At 42.6% G+C, this 18,619-nt stretch overlaps 1 protein-coding gene across 3 annotated transcripts in view; it reads right to left on the bottom strand.

The window, feature by feature from the left end:
- nek4 (NIMA-related kinase 4) overlaps nt 1-18,619 on the bottom strand; it is a 45,054-nt gene that overhangs the window by 20,658 nt on the left and 5,777 nt on the right. For all 3 annotated transcript variants that reach the window (XM_034166962.1, XM_034166963.1, XM_034166964.1), the window contains exon 5: nt 15,315-15,469. In XM_034166962.1, the coding sequence (XP_034022853.1) occupies nt 15,315-15,469 (155 nt within the window). The remainder of the gene's footprint in view (nt 1-15,314; nt 15,470-18,619) is intronic.

Below are 18,619 nucleotides of genomic sequence, written 5' to 3'. Positions count from 1 at the left end.
TTATTTGTATGTTACTGCTGCAAATAAGTATTTGAACACCTGTGAAAATCAATGTCAATATTTGGTACAGTAGCCTTTGTTTGCAATTACAGAGGTCAAACATATCCTGTAGTTTTTCACCAGGTTTGCACACACTGCAGCAGGGATTTTGGTCCACTCATCCATACAGATCTTCTCCAAATATTTCAGGTTTGGAGTTTCAGCTCCCTCCAAAGATTTTCTATTGAGTTCAGGTCTGGAGACTGGCCAGGCCACTCCAGGACCTTGAAATGCTTCTTACGGAGCCCCTCCTTAGTTGCCCTGGCTGTGTGTTTGGGGTCATTGTCATGCTGGAAGACCCAGCCATCAATCAATCAATCAATTTTATTTATATAGCGCCAAATCACAACAAACAGTTGCCCCAAGGCGCTTTATATTGTAAGGCAAGGCCATACGAGGTCTGTCCAAAAAGTATCAGACCTTTTTATTTTTTTCAAAAACCATATGGATTTGAATCATGTGTGCTTGCATGAGCCAACCTTGAACCTTCATGCGCATGCGTGATTTTTTTCACGCCCATCGGTTGCATCATTCGCCTGTGAGCAGGCTTTGTGTGAGCACTGGTCCTCCCCTCTCGTTGGATTTTCATTACGAGGTGGAACGATTTGGAGCTTTGCTGCATCAAATTTTTCTAGAAACTGTGAGACAGCCAGGTGGAAACCATTCGGAAGATTCAGGCGGCTTTCGGTGACAATCCTATGGGCATCACACAGATAAGGAGCGTTACAACCGGTTTAAAGACGGCGCACAATGGCGGAGGGTGCGCCGCGCTCCGATCGGCCATCGACATGCTGAAACGACCAGATCATTTCCAAAGTGAACGCTGTGTTGATCCGGGATGTCGTCTGACTACCAGAGAAATTGCAGAAGAGGTGGACATCGGCACTTTTTTGGCACATTCCATTGTTACAGGAGATTTTGTAATGAAAGACGTGTGGAAGTTGGAAGTCTCACAGGACATGTTGTGACATGTCCAGCTCTTACACAATTCCTCGGATACTTACTCGACTGAAAAGCCACCGAAAGCCATTTGAATCTTCCGAATGGCTTCCACCTGGCTGTCTCTCACAGTTTCTGGAAAAATTTGATTCAGCGCTGCTCCAATCGTTCAGACAATTTCCTCAAAATGAAAATCCAACGAGGGGGGAGGACCAGTGCTCACTCATAGCCTGCTCACAGGCGAATGACGCAACCGACAGGCGTGAAAAACTCACACATGCACACGAAGGTTCAAGGTTGGCTCATGCAAGCACACATGATTCAAATCCATAAGGTTTTTGAAAAAAATAAAAAGGTCTGATACTTTTTGGACAGACCTCGTACAATAATTCCGTAAAAACCCCAACGGTCAAAACGACCCCCTGTGAGCAAGCACTTGGCGACAGTGGGAAGGAAAAACTCCCTTTTAACAGGAAGAAACCTCCAGCAGAACCAGGCTCAGGGAGGGACAGTCTTCAGCTGGGACTGGTTGGGGCTGAGGGAGAGAACCAGGAAAAAGACATGCTGTGGAGGGGAGCAGAGATCAATCACTAATGATTAAATGCAGAGTGGTGCATACAGAGCAAAAAGAGAAAGAAACACTCAGTGCATCATGGGAACCCCCCAGCAGTCTAAGTCTATAGCAGCATAACTAAGGGATGGTTCAGGGTCACCTGATCCAGCCCTAACTATAAGCTTTAGCAAAAAGGAAAGTTTTAAGCCTAATCTTAAAAGTAGAGAGGGTGTCTGTCTCCCTGATCTGAATTGGGAGCTGGTTCCACAGGAGAGGAGCCTGAAAGCTGAAGGCTCTGCCTCCCATTCTACTCTTACAAACCCTAGGAACTACAAGTAAGCCTGCAGTCTGAGAGCGAAGCGCTCTATTGGGGTGATATGGTACTATGAGGTCCCTAAGATAAGATGGGACCTGATTATTCAAAACCTTATAAGTAAGAAGAAGAATTTTAAATTCTATTCTAGAATTAACAGGAAGCCAATGAAGAGAGGCCAATATGGGTGAGATATTGACCCATCTTCAATGCTCTTACTGAGGGAAGGAGGTTGTTTGCCAAAATCTCGCAATACATAACCCCATCCATCCTCCTTTCAATACGGTGCCGTCGTCCTGTCCCCTTTGCAGAAGAGCACCCCAAGAGTATGATGTTTCCACCCCCATGCTTCACGGTTGGGATGGTTTTCTTGGGGTTGTTCTCATCCTCTAAACATGGTAAGTGGAGTTGATTCCAACAAAGCTCTATTCTGGTCTCATCTGACCACATGACCTTCTCCCATGCCTCCTCTGGATCATCCAGATGGTCAGTGGTGAACTTCAAATGGGCCTGGACATGTGCTGGCTTGAGCAGGGGGGCCTTGCTGCCCTGCAGGATTTTAAACCATGACAGCATCATGTGTTACTAATGTAATCTTTATGACTGTGGTCCCAGCTCTCTTCAGGTCATTGACCAGGTCCTCCTGTGTAGTTCAGAACTTTCTCAGAATCATCCTTACCCCACAAAGTGAGATCTTGCATGGAATCCCAGACCGAGGGAGATTGACAGTCATCTTGTGTTCCTTCCACTTTCTAATAAATAATCATAACAGTTGTTGTCTTCTACCAAGCTGCTTGCCTGTTGTCCTGTAGTCCATCCCAGCCTTGTGCAGGTCTACAGTTTTGTCCCTCGTGTCCTTAGACAGCTCTTTGGTCTTGGCTACGGGGGACAGGTTGGAGTGTGATTGATTGAGTGTGTGAACAGGTGTCTGTTATACAGGTAACAAGTTCAAACAGGTGCAATTAATACAGGCAAAGAGTGCAGAATAAGAGGGCTTCTTAAAGAAAAATTAACAGGTCTGTGTGAGCCAGAATTCTTGCTGGTTGATAGGTGTTCAAATACTTATTTGCAGCAGTAACATACAAATAAATTATAAAAAAAAAAAAATCATACACTCAAAAATATAAACCCAACACTTTTGGTTTTGCTCCCATTTTGTATGAGAGGAAATCAAAGATCTAAAACTTTTGCCACATACACAATATCACCATTTCCCTCAAATATTGTTCACAAACCAGTCTAAATCTGTGATAGTGAGCACTTCTCCTTTGCTGAGATAATCCATCCCACCTCACAGGTGTGCCATATCAAGATGCTGATTAGACACCATGATTAGTGCACAGGTGTGCCTTAGACTGTCCACAATAAAAGGCCACTCTGAAAGGTGCAGTTTTATCACACAGCACAATGCCACAGATGTCGCAAGATTTGAGGGAGCGTGCAATTGGCATGTTGACAGCAGGAATGTCAACCAGAGCTGTTGCTCGTGTATTGAATGTTCATTTCTTTACCATAAGCCGTCTCCAAAGGCATTTCAGAAAATTTGGCAGTACATCCAACCAGCCTCACAACCGCAGACCACGTGTAACCACACCAGCCCAGGACCTCCACATCCAGCATGTTCACCTCCAAGATCGTCTGAGACCAGCCACTCGGACAGCTGCTGAAACAATCGGTTTGCATAACCAAAGAATTTCTGCACAGTCAGAAACACTCTCAGGGAAGCTCATCTGCATGCTCGTCGTCCTCATCAGGGTCTCGACCTGACTCCAGTTCGTTGTCGTAACCAACTTGAGTGGGCAAATGCTCACATTCGCTGGCGTTTGGCACGTTGGAGAGGTGTTGTCTTCATGGATGAATCCCGGTTCACACTGTTCAGGCCAGATGGCAGACAGCGTGTGTGGCATCGTGTGGGTGAGCGGTTTTCTGATGTCAATGTTGTGGATCGAGTGGCCCATGGTGGCGGTGGGGTTATGGTATGGGTAGGCGTCTGTTATGGACGAAGAACAGAGGTGCATTTTATTGATGGCATTTTGAATGCACAGAGATACCGTGACGAGATCCTGAGGCCCATTGTTGTGCCATACATCCAAGAACATCACCTCATGTTGCAGCAGGATAATGCACGGCCCCATGTTGCAAGGATCTGTACACAATTCTTGGAAGCTGAAAATGTCCCAGTTCTTGCATGGCCGGGATACTCACCGGACATGTCACCCATTGAGCATGTTTGGGATGCTCTGGACCGGCATATACGACAGCGTGTACCAGTTCCTGCCAATATCCAGCAACTTCGCACAGCCATTGAAGAGGAGTGGACCAACATTCCACAGGCCACAATTGACAACCTGATCAACTCTATGCGAAGGAGATGTGTTGCACTGCATGAGGCAAATGGTGGTCACACCAGATACTGACTGGTATCCCCCCCCCAATAAAACAAAACTGCACCTTTCAGAGTGGCCTTTTATTGTGGACGGTCTAAGGCACACCTGTGCACTAATCATGGTGTCTAATCAGCATCTTGATATGGCACACCTGTGAGGTGGGATGGATTATCTCAGCAAAGGAGAAGTGCTCACTATCACAGATTTAGACTGGTTTGTGAACAATATTTGAGGGAAATGGTGATATTGTGTATGTGGAAAAAGTTTTAGATCTTTGAGTTCATCTCATACAAAATGGGAGCAAAACCAAAAGTGTTGCATTTATATTTTTGTTGAGTGTACATTGTGATTTCTTGAATTTTTTTTTTTAGATTATGTCTCTCACAGTGGACGTGCACCTAAGATGTTTCTGTGTAGGCTCTCAGTTGTCCAGGTGGTTTCCATAGTAGAGAAGCTTGAATCTTCGACTGGACTGGGTTGCTTGACGTGAGGACGTTTCGCTTCAAATCACAGAAGCTTCCTCAGCTAAAATTCTTGCTCTGGTAGTCTGACTTCTGTCTTGACTCTTGTAGAGAAGAATAAACTAGAAGCCAACAAAAGCTGGAGTTTTATTTAACCTAACCAGACCCCACCTACCGAGAGGCTGACTGCTATAGGCTAGTGACTAAACAATAGCTCTAATTAGCACCTATTGTGCTCTAGTTAGCACTCTCCTAATGACAGGACGGAAGCCTCCCCTGATGGCTCCCTTGACGACTCTCTCCTGATGACGTGAATGACTCATTACCATGAACAAAAGACTGAAACTGCTTTGACCTGAGTACCACATTGTAATCAGGGGACAAAGTGTGTCTGAGACCCGCTCCGCGGTTAAGGCTGGGTTTCAACTGTTTTACAAAGAATGCTTCCTTGACACCTCTCTCAAACCATTTCTTCTCTCTGGCTAAGATTTTAACTTCCTTGTCCTCAAACGTGTGGTTAGTGTCTTTCAGGTGGAGATGAACTGCAGACTGAGGTCCACTGGCGACCTCTCTGCGGTGCTGGTATAGCCTCTTGTGTAAAAGTTGCTTCGTCTCACCTATGTAGTGTTCATTACAGTTTTCCTGACATCTGATATGATACACTACATTGCTCTGTTTGTAACTAGGGATCCTGTCCTTAGGGTGAACTAATTTCTGTCTCAAGGTGTTGACTGGTTTAAAGTAAACTGGCATTTTGTGCTGTCTGAAGATCCTCTGTAGTTTTTCCCCTACTCCTGCTAAATAAGGGAGAGACACTCCTCTTCTTCTTGTCTCCGTCTCCTGTCTATCTGGTCTCTTTGTTGTCTGGGACTTCTGCACTTTGTCCAGGGACCAACGTGGGTACCCACATACTGTGAGGGCTTTCCGTACAAGTTGTTGCTCTTTAGCCCTTCCCTCTGCAGTTGTGGGCACCTGTAGGGCTCTGTGTTGAAGAGTCCTGATCACCCCAAGCTTGTGTTCAAGGGGGTGGTTTGAGCCAAAGAGCAGATATTGGTCAGTGTGTGTGGGTTTTCTGTAAACCTCTGTCTGGAGCTGCCTGTTCTCTCCAATCGTAACATCACAGTCCAAGAAGGCTAAATGGTTGTTTCTGGCATCCTCACGTGTGAACTTGATATTGGAGTCCACCGAATTGATGTGTTCTGTAAAGTCCTCGACCTCCTGTTGCTTGATTTTAACCCATGTGTCATCGACATATCTGAACCAGTGACTGGGAGAGATGCCCGTGAACGACGTCAAGGCTGTCTTCTCCACTCGCTCCATGTACAGATTGGCCACAATGGGGGATAAAAAACTCCAGCTTTTGTTGGCTTCTGGTTTATTCTTCTCTACAAGAGTCAAGACAGAAGTCTGACTACCAGAGCAAGAATTTTATCTGAGGAAGCTTCTGTGATTTGAAGCGAAACGTCCTCACATCAAGCAACCCAGTCCAGTCAAAGATTCAAGCTTCTCTACTGTGCACCTAAGATGAAAATTCCAGACCCCTCCATGATTTTTAAGTGTGAGAACTTGCTAAATCACAGGGTGTTCAAATACTTATTTTCCTCACTGTATGTATACAGTGTGGTAGGTGTAATGACATGCCTGATATTGTGAGCCATGAATGATTGTGTGGAGTTTCAACTGTGCCACTTAGCACAAAAACAGCAAGGGTAGCAACCGAGGCACGCAAGGAGAGTCTGGACTCACAGCAGAACCCCAGGGTACAGACTGTCCCTGCTCCAATGTGAGAGCACATGAAAAGCAAGAAGATCAACATGCCATGCTACCAGGAGATGGCAAGCAACCACAGGGACCACAGAGCAGTGGACCAGTGAGAGGGTGCACCCAACCCCCATGCAGGTTGGTGTGAGGCAACCCTGCGAGCATTCAAAATAGAAAAAAGACCACGAGCCCAACAGTGGACAGGGACTGAAAACCCAGGACAGCAATCCAATACCCCTCCCACTACTGCCATTGGGGAATTCCCAAGCTACAACCCCAAACACTGCCATTTCCCCTTGGAGCCGAGGACCCCAATACCAGAGTTAATTGGGGGCAGCCCTAGTGGCTAGCAGTGGGCACACACAAATTCCAGCCACACAGAAGGCAATCCACACTGCCCCCGAATTAGCAGGGGTGGGGGCAACTCACAACACACAACCCCTTTAATCGTCACCAACCAACTCCAACCCAACCATCCCCCATCCCACTGTCAACACTAATTAACAGTTGATGCAACAAACAACATCCCACCGAGGGCCCATGCTAGCACCATGAGCCACTACCCAATGGGTTGGGTCTGAGTCTTTATTAATATGTGTGCAGACAAAAACACCACAAAATCTCTTCAGATGACCAATCCAACTGATCCAGCTGTAATCACCTGCCTTGTCTTCTTCTGGCTGCTCCCGTTAGAGGTCACCACAGAAGATCATCCATTTCCATCTCACCCTGTCCTCTCCATCGTCTTCTGTCACACCAGCTACCTGCATATCTTCCCTCAGCACATCCATAAATCTCCACTTTGGAATCGCTCTTCTCCTCCTGCCTGGTGGTTCCATCCTCAGCATCCTTCTTCCAGTATACTCTGGGCCCCTCTTCTGTACATGTCCAGACCATCTCCATCTCACCTCTCTGACCCTGTCTCCACACTGTTCAACATGTGCTGTCCCTCAAATTTATTCATTCCTAATCCTGTTCATCCTCTTCACTCCCAAAGAAAATCACAGCATCTTCAGCTCTGCCACCTCCAGCTCTGCCTTGTCTTTTTGTTAGCACCACCAGCTCTAAGTTGTACAACATAGCTGTCTCCGTACCATCTTGTAAACTTCGCCCTTCACTCTTGCAGATACCCTTCTGTCACAAATCACTCCCGTAACTTTTCTCCACCCACTCCCCCCATCTGCACTCTCTTTTTCACCTCTCTATCACACTCTCCTATACTCTGGTTAGCTGAGCCCCATCTTCCTTCACCACCTCTACTCCTTGCACCCATCTGATTTGAATTGGCTCTCGTCTGTCAATCTATCCAAACCAATGCAAACAAAAAAGGCTCACAGCTGATCCTTGATGTAATCCCAACCTCCACCTTAAATGCAACTGTCATTCCTAATGGGTATCTAACCACTGTCACACTGTCCTTGTGCATATACTGCATCACCCTCACATACTTCTCTGTCACTACAAATGTACCCATACAATACTACCACACTTGTCTTGTAGTATGATCAATCTATCTTTGTTAGTTGGCTATGTACCACAGGCTTTTAAGATGGCAGTAATTAAACCATTACTTAAAAAGCCATCACTTGACCCAGCTATCTTAGCTAATTATAGGCCAATCTCCAACCTTCCTTTTCTCTCAAAAATTCTTGAAAGGGTAGTTGTAAAACAGCTAACTGATCATCTGCAGAGGAATGGTCTATTTGAAGAGTTTCAGTCAGGTTTTAGAATTCATCATAGTACAGAAACAGCATTAGTGAAGGATACAAATGATCTTCTTATGGCCTCGGACAGTGGACTCATCTCTGTGCTTGTTCTGTTAGACCTCAGTGCTGCTTTTGATACTGTTGACCATAAAATTTTATTACAGAGATTAGAGCATGCCATAGGTATTAAAGGCACTGTGCTGCGGTGGTTTGAATCATATTTGTCTAATAGATTACAATTTGTTCATGTAAATGGGGAATCTTCTTCACAGACTAAAGTTAATTATGGAGTTCCACAAGGTTCTGTGCTAGGACCAATTTTATTCACTTTATACATGCTTCCCTTAGGCAGTATTATTAGACGGTATTGCTTAAATTTTCATTGTTACGCAGATGATACCCAGCTTTATCTATCCATGAAGCCAGAGGACACACACCAATTAGCTAAACTGCAGGATTGTCTTACAGACATAAAGACATGGATGACCTCTAATTTCCTGCTTTTAAACTCAGATAAAACTGAAGTTATTGTACTTGGCCCCACAAATCTTAGAAACATGGTGTCTAACCAGATCCTTACTCTGGATGGCATTACCCTGACCTCTAGTAATACTGTGAGAAATCTTGGAGTCATTTTTGATCAGGATATGTCATTCAAAGTGCATATTAAACAAATATGTAGGACTGCTTTTTTGCATTTACGCAATATCTCTAAAATCAGAAAGGTCTTGTCTCAGAGTGATGCTGAAAAACTAATTCATGCATTTATTTCCTCTAGGCTGGACTACTGTAATTCATTATTATCAGGTTGTCCTAAAAGTTCCCTAAAAAGCCTTCAGTTAATTCAAAATGCTGCAGCTAGAGTACTGACAGGGAATAGAAGGAGAGAGCATATCTCACCCATATTGGCCTCTCTTCATTGGCTTCCTGTTAATTCTAGAATAGAATTTAAAATTCTTCTTCTTACTTATAAGGTTTTGAATAATCAGGTCCCATCTTATCTTAGGGACCTCGTAGTACCATATCACCCCAATAGAGCGCTTCGCTCTCAGACTGCAGGCTTACTTGTAGTTCCTAGGGTTTGTAAGAGTAGAATGGGAGGCAGAGCCTTCAGCTTTCAGGCTCCTCTCCTGTGGAACCAGCTCCCAATTCAGATCAGGGAGACAGACACCCTCTCTACTTTTAAGATTAGGCTTAAAACTTTCCTTTTTGCTAAAGCTTATAGTTAGGGCTGGATCAGGTGACCCTGAACCATCCCTTAGTTATGCTGCTATAGACGTAGACTGCTGGGGGGTTCCCATGATGCACTGTTTCTTTCTCTTTTTGCTCTATATGCACCACTCTGCATTTAATCATTAGTGATCGATCTCTGTTCCCCTCCACAGCATGTCTTTTTCCTGGTTCTCTCCCTCAGCCCCAACCAGTCCCAGCAGAAGACTGCCCCTCCCTGAGCCTGGTTCTGCTGGAGGTTTCTTCCTGTTAAAAGGGAGTTTTTCCTTCCCACTGTAGCCAAGTGCTTGCTCACAGGGGGTCGTTTTGACCGTTGGGGTTTTACATAATTATTGTATGGCCTTGCCTTACAATATAAAGCGCCTTGGGGCAACTGTTTGTTGTGATTTGGCGCTATATAAAAAATTGATTGATTGATTGATTGTCTTAGCACCCTGTTATGAACTTTCTTCATCAGCACTCTCAGAGCAAACACTGCATCTGTAGTACTCTCTCAGTATTAAACTATAAATGATATCAGGATGAAGCACTCAGAGGTCACAAAAATGGACATAGAGGACTTGTGACCTTGCCAGAAAGATGTGTCGGCATCGATTAATAGTCTCTGGTCCCCTCCCCTCCTGGGGTACTGATGAGGCGTTTGGCAGGCTGACATCGTTAAATAGGTGGCTGGCGCAGTTTTGTAGACAGCAAGGCTTTAGTGTAGATAACATTCTGATCACTGCTGACTTTAACATTCATATAAATAAGCCTTCTGATCCCCTCTGCAAATCATTTATGGAAATTGTGGATGCATTAGGATTTCGGCAATGCATTCGGGATTCGACGCACATTAGTGGAAATACCCTGAATCTGGTTCTTGCATGTGGTATTGCTGTCACGAATATTGACATCATACCTTTACATCAGTGATGTCTGATCACTCACTTATTAAGTTTACATTTTCGCTGCCGTGTTTAGTGGAACAACAACCTTATATATCATTACGGCGATGCATGAACTCCTCAACTAAGACTGAACTCGAAGTTAGACTGCCTGATGTCTTAGCTTCACATTTGACAAATACCCAGTCAGTAAACAGACTTGATAGTTTAAACTCAGTGCTCAAAACTACACTCGACATGATTGCACCACCTGTGTTAAAACTGCGCTCCCCCGAATCAGTCACCTTGGTTCAATGATTATCTGCGTGACCTCAAGCATAAAGCAAAAGGTCTAGAACGGAAATGGCGTCGTTCAAAATTAGAAGTATTTCACCTTGCGTGGCGTGATGCTATCTTAGACTATAAGCATTCATTATTGGCTACAAAGCGGACCTACTACTCTGATTTGATCAACAAAAACAAGCATAACTCAAAGTTCTTGTTCAACACAGTGGCAACACTTATGCATGGACAACCACCTGTAGTTCGCTCTCCTTTTACAGGATAAGATTTCCTGGATTACTTTGGGAAGAAAACAGAAGACATCAGGTTAAACATATCCCGGCATGCCTTAACCCAGCCACTACACCCTGCTACTGATGTGTGCGCCACTACTGAGGTATTACCTAGATTTACAGAATTTGATAGTATGTCACTAGGCATGCTGACAAAACTCGTAATGTCAACAAAAAGCATAACCTGTTTATTTGATCCTATACCAACAAAACTGTTTAAGGACCTGTGGCCCACTCTTGGGCCGATTGTGCTGGAAATGATTAATCTTTCTTTAACTTCTGGATCTGTTCCTAAATGTTTCAAATCTGCAGTGATTAATCCATTACTTAAGAAACCTCATCTTGACCCTAGTGTATTGAAAAACTATCGGCCGATATCAAATCTATCATTTTTCTCTAAAATTCTGGAAAAAGTGGTGTCACGGCAGCTCGTAGACTATTTTACTGAGAATAATCTCTTTGAGCCACTGCAGTCTGCTTTTAGAAAATATCATTCCACAGAGACGGCTCTCACTAAAGTGGTGAATGATCTCCTTACAATGGATTTGGACACCACTACGGTTCTGTTGCTGTTAGATCTCAGTGCTGCATTTGATACAGTGGATCACCATATTCTACTTGATAGGCTGGAAAATCATTTTGGGATTACTGGGAGTGCCCTTGCATGGCTGACGTCATACTTGACCAGTCATTCTCACTGTGTTTTGTACTGTAACACTACCTCTAACCTTAGTGACATGAAATTTGGGGTTCCACAGGGGTCTGTCTTAGGCCCCCTGCTTTTCTCCCTTTATATAGCACCCCTTGGGCACATATTGCGGCATTTTGGGATTACCTTTCACTGTTATGCAGATGATACTCAGTTATACATGCCGATAACTGCTGCTAATCTCGTTCACATAAAATCCTTAGAAGATCGCCTTGCATTAGTGAAAAGTTGGATGTCTAGAAACGTCCTACTTTTAAACTCTGATAAGACTGAAATGATGGTTCTTGGTCCAGTGAGACATCGGCATCAATTTGACCAGTTAACGCTCAGCCTCGGCTCGTGTGTCATACATCACACTGACAAAGTGAGGAACCTTGGGGTAATTTTTGATCCTTCGTTGTCCTTTGGCCTCCACATTAGAAATATTACTAGGACTGCTTTCTTCCACCTGCAAAATATAGCGAAGATGCGTCCCATCCTGTCTATGCCTGATGCTGAGACCCTGATCCATGCATTTATCTCTTCTAGATTGGACTACTGCAATGTTCTATTTTCTGGTTTACCACAGTCTAGCATTAGGGGTCTCCAATTGGTTCAAAATGCTGCAGCCAGACTTTTAACACGAAGCAGAAAGTACAACCACATTACACCCATTTTGGCATCCCTTCACTGGCTTCCTGTCCCAGGGAGATCAGATTTTAAGGTTCTGCTACTAACCTACAAAATTATTCATGCACTGGCACCTCCCTACCTAGCTGACCTAATTAAACCTTACGTACCGGCCCGGGCTTTACGTTCTCAGGGTGCAGGAGTACTTTGTGTCCCTAAGGTGAATAAGAAGTCTGCGGGTCACAGAGCTTTCTCTTATCGTGCCCCTGTTCTGTGGAATGATCTCCCTGCGTCAATAAAACAGTCAGATTCTGTGGAGATTTTCAAGTCCAGACTTAAGACGCACTTATTTTCCCTTTCATACGGCTAGCATACTGGTACAGTTTTGTTTTACACTTTTTACTCTTTTAATTCATTTATTAGTAATTGGAGCGGGCTGCGGCCTCAACTTTACCTAAATTCTGGGTCTTTTAGTGAAGTTTAGGGCTAGTGGCCGGCGATCACCTTAGTATTTCTCTGTTTTTCTTGTTGTTTAATGCTGGCAAATGATATAGTATTTTTTGTCTTTCTGATGCCTGATTCTGTTTTTTCTCTCTGTTTAAGATGCAGCTCCATCCAGAGATGGGAGTTGTATTCGTGTTGGCGATCCCCTTGTCCTGTGTGCCAATAGCAGTTCTTGTATATTTGTCCATGAATTGTTCTGTGAATTGTTCTGTAATTTATGTTTGTAGCATGGCCCAAGCAGAGGGTCACCCCTTTGAATCTGGTCTGCTTGAGGTTTCTTCCTCAGAGGGAGTTTTTCCTTACCACTGTTGCTCTGGGGATTGGTAAGGTTAGACTTTACCTGTGTGAAGCGCTTTGAGGCAACTCTGTTGTGATTTGGCACTATATAAATGAAAATAAGTTGAAATTTAAACTATACTGTTGCTCACAGATCTTCACCTCTTTCTGAATCCTGGGTTCCACTAATCTCTTCTGTAACTTCATGCCATTTCTGATCAACTTTATGCCTCTGAATTTACTGCAGCTCTGCCCATCACCCTTGTTCTTAAAAAAAATCAGAACCGGCACACTCATTCTCCATTCCTCAGGCATCCTCTCACTTTCCAAGATTTTATCAAATAATCTGGTTAGAAACTCCCCTGCCATTTCTCATCAACATTTCCATCGCCACATATGTACAGTGAGGAAAATAAGTATTTGAACACCCTGCGATTTTGCAAGTTCTCCCACTTAGAAATCATGGAGGGGTCTGGAATTTTCATCCTGCAGGGCAGCAAGGTCCCCCTGCTCAAGCCAGCACATGTCCAGGCCCATTTGAAGTTCACCAGTGACCATCTGGATGATCCAGAGAATGCATGGGAGAAGGTCAGGTGGTCAGATGAGACCAGAATAGAGCTTTTTGGAATCAACTCCACTTACCATGTTTAGAGGATGAGAACAACCCCAAGAAAACCATCCCAGCCGTGAAGCATGGGGGTGGAAACATCATACTCTTGGGGTGCTCTTCTGCAAAGGGGACAGAACGACTGCACCGTATTGAAAGGAGGATGGATGGGGTCATGTATTGCGAGATTTTGGCAAACAACCTCCTTCCCTCAGTAAGAGCATTGAAGTCATGGATGGGTCTTCCAGCATGACAATGACCCCAAACACACAGCCAGGGCAACTAAGGAGGGGCTCCGTAAGAAGCATTTCAAGGTCCTGGAGTGGCCTGGCCAGTCTCCAGACCTGAACTCAATAGAAAATCTTTGGAGGGAACTGAAACTCCAAACCTGAAATATTTGGAGAAGATCTGTATGGATGAGTGTACCAAAATCCCTGCTGCAGTGTGTGCAAACCTGGTGAAAAACTACAGGATATGTTTGACCTCTGTAACTGCAAACAAAGGCTACTGTACCAAATATTGACATTGATTTTCACAGGTGTTCAAATACTTATTTGCAGCAGTAACATACAAATAAATTATTAAAAAATCATACATTGTGATTTCTGAATTACTATTATTTTTTTTTTTTTTAGATTATGTCTCTCACAGTAGACGTGCACCTAAGATAAAAATTTCAGACCCCTCCACGATTTGTAAGTGGGAGAACTTGCAAAACCGCAGGGTGTTCAAATACTTATTTTCCTCACTGTATGTCAGTTGTACCAGTTGCCTTTCTACTCTTCATCTTCTTCATAGCTGTCCTCACTTCATCCTCACTGTTCCCTTGCATTTCCTGATTTACTCTCTACTGGACAACACAACCAGAGGCAGTCGTTCGTTGACCTGGGCCTTGACCAAGATAGTACGAAAATTTGATTTGTGATATGCATGTTTGTCTGGCAAAATTTACACCGTTTTCCCTTCCTGATGTAAACTCACTCATTTATCTGGACATGGAACTGGCACTCAGAATGCACTGGCTGTATAGCCCATGTAGCTGAGTTGCTGTGATCAGCTGCCACTGTCAGCAAAAAAAAAACCTTTGTCCATACCTGAAAGCAACTTTTAAGGTGAAACATATCAACATTTTAACATGATAAATTTCACATTTTGATGTGATAATCAGTATCATGTTAGAACATTGTTGCTTCAAGACAAGGTCATGGGTTCAATTCCTACGTGTGGCTTTTCTGTGTGGAGTTTGCATGTTCTCCCCGTGTTTGGTAGGTTCCCTCCGGGTGCTCCGGCTTCCTCCCACATCCAAAGACATGCAAGTTAGGCAGAATGAAAACTTTACATTGTCAGTAGGTGTGCGTTTGGGTGTGAATGTGTCTGTCTATATGTGGCACTGCGACTGACTGGTGTCCTGGCAAGGGTATACCCCGCCTCATGTGCTATGACTGATGGGATAGGCTCCAGCCCACCATGATCCTTAATTGGATTAAGCGGTTGAAGATGAGTGAGTGATGTTTGAACACGAAATGCATCACGTTAATGTGATAACCAGTATCACTTTAAAACATGGCAGTTTTCATGTTTTAAAGTGAGTTTTTTTCTTCTTCTTCTTCTTCCTGGTGTGGCAGCACTTCTCTTCGTTACAGTCTACTGCAGGAGAAAAGCAACAAAAGAGGCAGTGTAGAAATAAATTTCCACATGCTAAAAAAGGATTTGAAATGAAGTAAATTCAGAAACAACAAAACCAGGAAGAAATACAGATATTTTGTTGCCAATGTCACATACTCTTTGGTGGCCTCAAGGAAAATAGCAATTTGTCGTTTGATGTAAGGTTGTCGGAGGATGATTTTGACATCTGGTCTGTCCTCGGGTCTCTTACACAGCATGTTCTTGATAAGCTCTGCCAGCTGGGGATCATACTTATTGGGCATCTGTGGCAGCTGGTAAGAAAAACAAGATAAAACTATTAAAAATCAAAGTCCAACTATATTCCTCAATAATAATAAGGCACTGGTATGGCTGAACTGGGATGGTTGAACTGTCCACTTTTTTTTATGTGATATGGACAGGACTAGTCCTAATGTGGACACTACCCCTGAACTATAACATCGAAGACTCCTACTGTTTTTTCCCTCCCTTCATGGTGTATTTTTCCCCCCTTTCTTTTCTTTTTTAAAAAGTTCTACTTATTTGTATATATTCAGTTTTTTTAACTTGTTGACAAGTAATAATCTTTTTGCATTTGAGTATCTTATTGCATTTTAGTTCTCGGTTGCTTTTTAACATCTGGCCAGGGAGAATGGATCAAATTTAGCTTTTTAGGCTAAGTCTGGCTTACTTACAAGTTTTGTTATGACAGTGTAATGATTAGTACTCTGGATTCTGAATCCAGAAAACTAAATGAAAATTTCAGTGGAAGCTGAATATGGGTACTAGAGTGCCTTAGTTGAGAGAGTGGTGTCAACTCAGAACATGGCGCCATTTTGGGTCGAACTGCCCGAAACCACTGAAAGGACCTTTTATGTTTTAAACATTTTTTTTTAATCATTTAACCACATACAGCAACAAATCCAGGTACAGGTGCTATCAAAATAAATATAAAAATAGTTAAGCTATCAAATTTACATAAATTTACAATTTATGATGATTTATTTAATTAATTTAAAGCCTGATTTATGCAGCTGCTGCTCTTTAACTCTGTGTCATGCAATGACGTGCATGACAGTTTTAAAGTTCTCTGTCTCTAAATTATGCTTTATTATGAATTAATTTAACCCTCGACAAGCTTTTTTTCTACAATCATCACCTCCAAATCAAAGGTAAGCTGTACATCCAAATCAAAGGTAAGCTGTACATTTTCCTCTTTTACCGACTTTGTGCTGTAAATGTGCAGACTTTTCTGATCCATTTATCAGAGTGTGCACTGTAAAAACTATTATAATATGATGGCAGACGAAGGATTAAAAGCAGAAAAGTGTCAAATCACAGCCTTTTGTGTTTGATTTAACAGGTGCATGTCAAGCTGCGGGTCCGAGTCTGAACACAATTGGAAAAAACTAAACGGTCTGACTTTTAATCACAGAAATGATTCCTCTCTCACTTTCCACAAATCGGGGAGTATCACGGCTGAACTTTAATTTGTACCTCTGCAGGTCCAGACTGCTCTGAGTTTTTAATGGAAATACACTGTGATTGGACGGGACATTTTATCCAATGTGAGCGAAAACTCCGTTATACAAAATCTGTTGTGTACAGTGTTTAGTACATGGAAAACAATTCAAAAACTTTGGGACTTTTTGGTCCGGTGACTGCAAATATCTGGTTTATACGATGACGTTTTAGGTGAGCTTTACCGTACATGGGACTGTATAATAAATTTACCTCGCAAAGTTTTGATGATGATTTCGGCTTCCATCCTACACAGCTGAGTTTATTTTCCAAAATTTTTCTTCTGTTTGGATCTGAAGGGAATCTTTACATCTTGAAGCCCCTGCTGTGACTATTTGTGCATCCAAATGCACAACAACCCGCCATTTTCAGCGAATAAACAAATAAAACAGCTGGATTTACATGCAGTCACATTAACAGCCAACGCTATTTATGCCCCAAGATGGCACCATGGTCACGTGACCAATTTTTTTTCAACTTGTCATGTTGCCACTCTCTCTAATGGGTACCACAGTGGTTATCACTGCTGCCTCACAGCAAGGGGGAGAGTCAGGTCTACCAAAGGCTTGTCCTTGTTCTCTGTGTCTGTGAGGACATTCCAGTTTTCTCCTTTTTTAATAAATTCAACAAAAGCTGCAACAATCACTAACTACTGTGATAATAAATGAATTGCTTTGAGTCAAAATTCTCTGGATTTCATCTTCTTAAATGTATTTTCTGTTTTGTTTCCGTTTGTTTTTGTTTAGCTAGATTCTTTACTCCTCTCTGACAGGAAATGTCCAAATTACTGGGAGAATTCTGAATATAATATACTGGTAAATTAACCAAAGGATTAACTGACTAATCAAAAAATAATCAGTAGATTAATTGAAAAAAATATTACTAAAAGGTTAACTGATTACAAAAGGTAACCATTAGTTACAGCCCTTAACTCAACTGATAATTTCAATTCCCAATCAACATCACAATAAAAGCAGTAACATAATTAAAGCTGTACGGCCTTTCAAATTTCACAAAACTAACAAAATTTAGCTTCTACTAAAATCCAAGCATTATAATGTAGGTTTATTTTTGTAACATGGTGCAAAATTTCAGCTTATTTTAATGCAGAGAACATATTTACCTAGGGGAATTCCACAGCAAATATTTTCTTTTCTTTCTAACACCAAACTTTGCAGACAGAGTGCAGGAAGAAGTGTGTGTGTGCATGGATGAGGTTTTGAGATTACTTGTGACCTGACTCATCTGCTTGATGCACATTCCCAAGGTGTGCATGCTAACATCCGTACGATGTCTTGTAAATCACTTCAGAGGTGTTACCTGGTTTTAAAAATAGCATTTTTAGATTTAGAAGTGCTTAATTCTCTCTATCTTTTACAAAATATATGAGAAACAGATTTATACAGAAATTAGCTGTTTTGGAACGTTTTCTACAACCTTGGTTTATGTTATTCGAGCAAGCAGCCAAATGACATCACACTGCCTTTCTTTAATCCGACCGGCTGTCGCCGTGTCCTTCCTAGCATCCCTCACGCAAATCAGGAGAAACACCCACATGATCTATGATGTTGCTAACATATAGTTTCATGGTATCTGATCGCTTGAATTTCTACCCAGCATGGGTCAAAATTATAAATTGTTTTCAGACAACACGCATTTTGGTCATATTATGAATACTTTATTTAAATGCTAGTGAATAAAATAATAGTGGTGCCAAAGAAAAAAATTATAACCTTAGCCTAAAAACCCAGAGTCTGTACAGCTTTAAGCTTTGAAAGGCATTATAACTATTATAACTATGTTAAAATTGCAAAGATGTGTACAATTACATTCATTCACATTAACTGCAGAAGCACAATTTATTAAATGTAAAAATGAATGTTGCATCAATGTGAGACACACATCTGTTAAAGCACACATGC

The sequence above is a fragment of the Thalassophryne amazonica genome, chromosome 3, assembly GCF_902500255.1.
Source record: "Thalassophryne amazonica chromosome 3, fThaAma1.1, whole genome shotgun sequence".
NCBI lineage: Eukaryota > Metazoa > Chordata > Actinopteri > Batrachoidiformes > Batrachoididae > Thalassophryne > Thalassophryne amazonica.
This window is presented reverse-complemented; position numbering and strand designations above follow the sequence as displayed.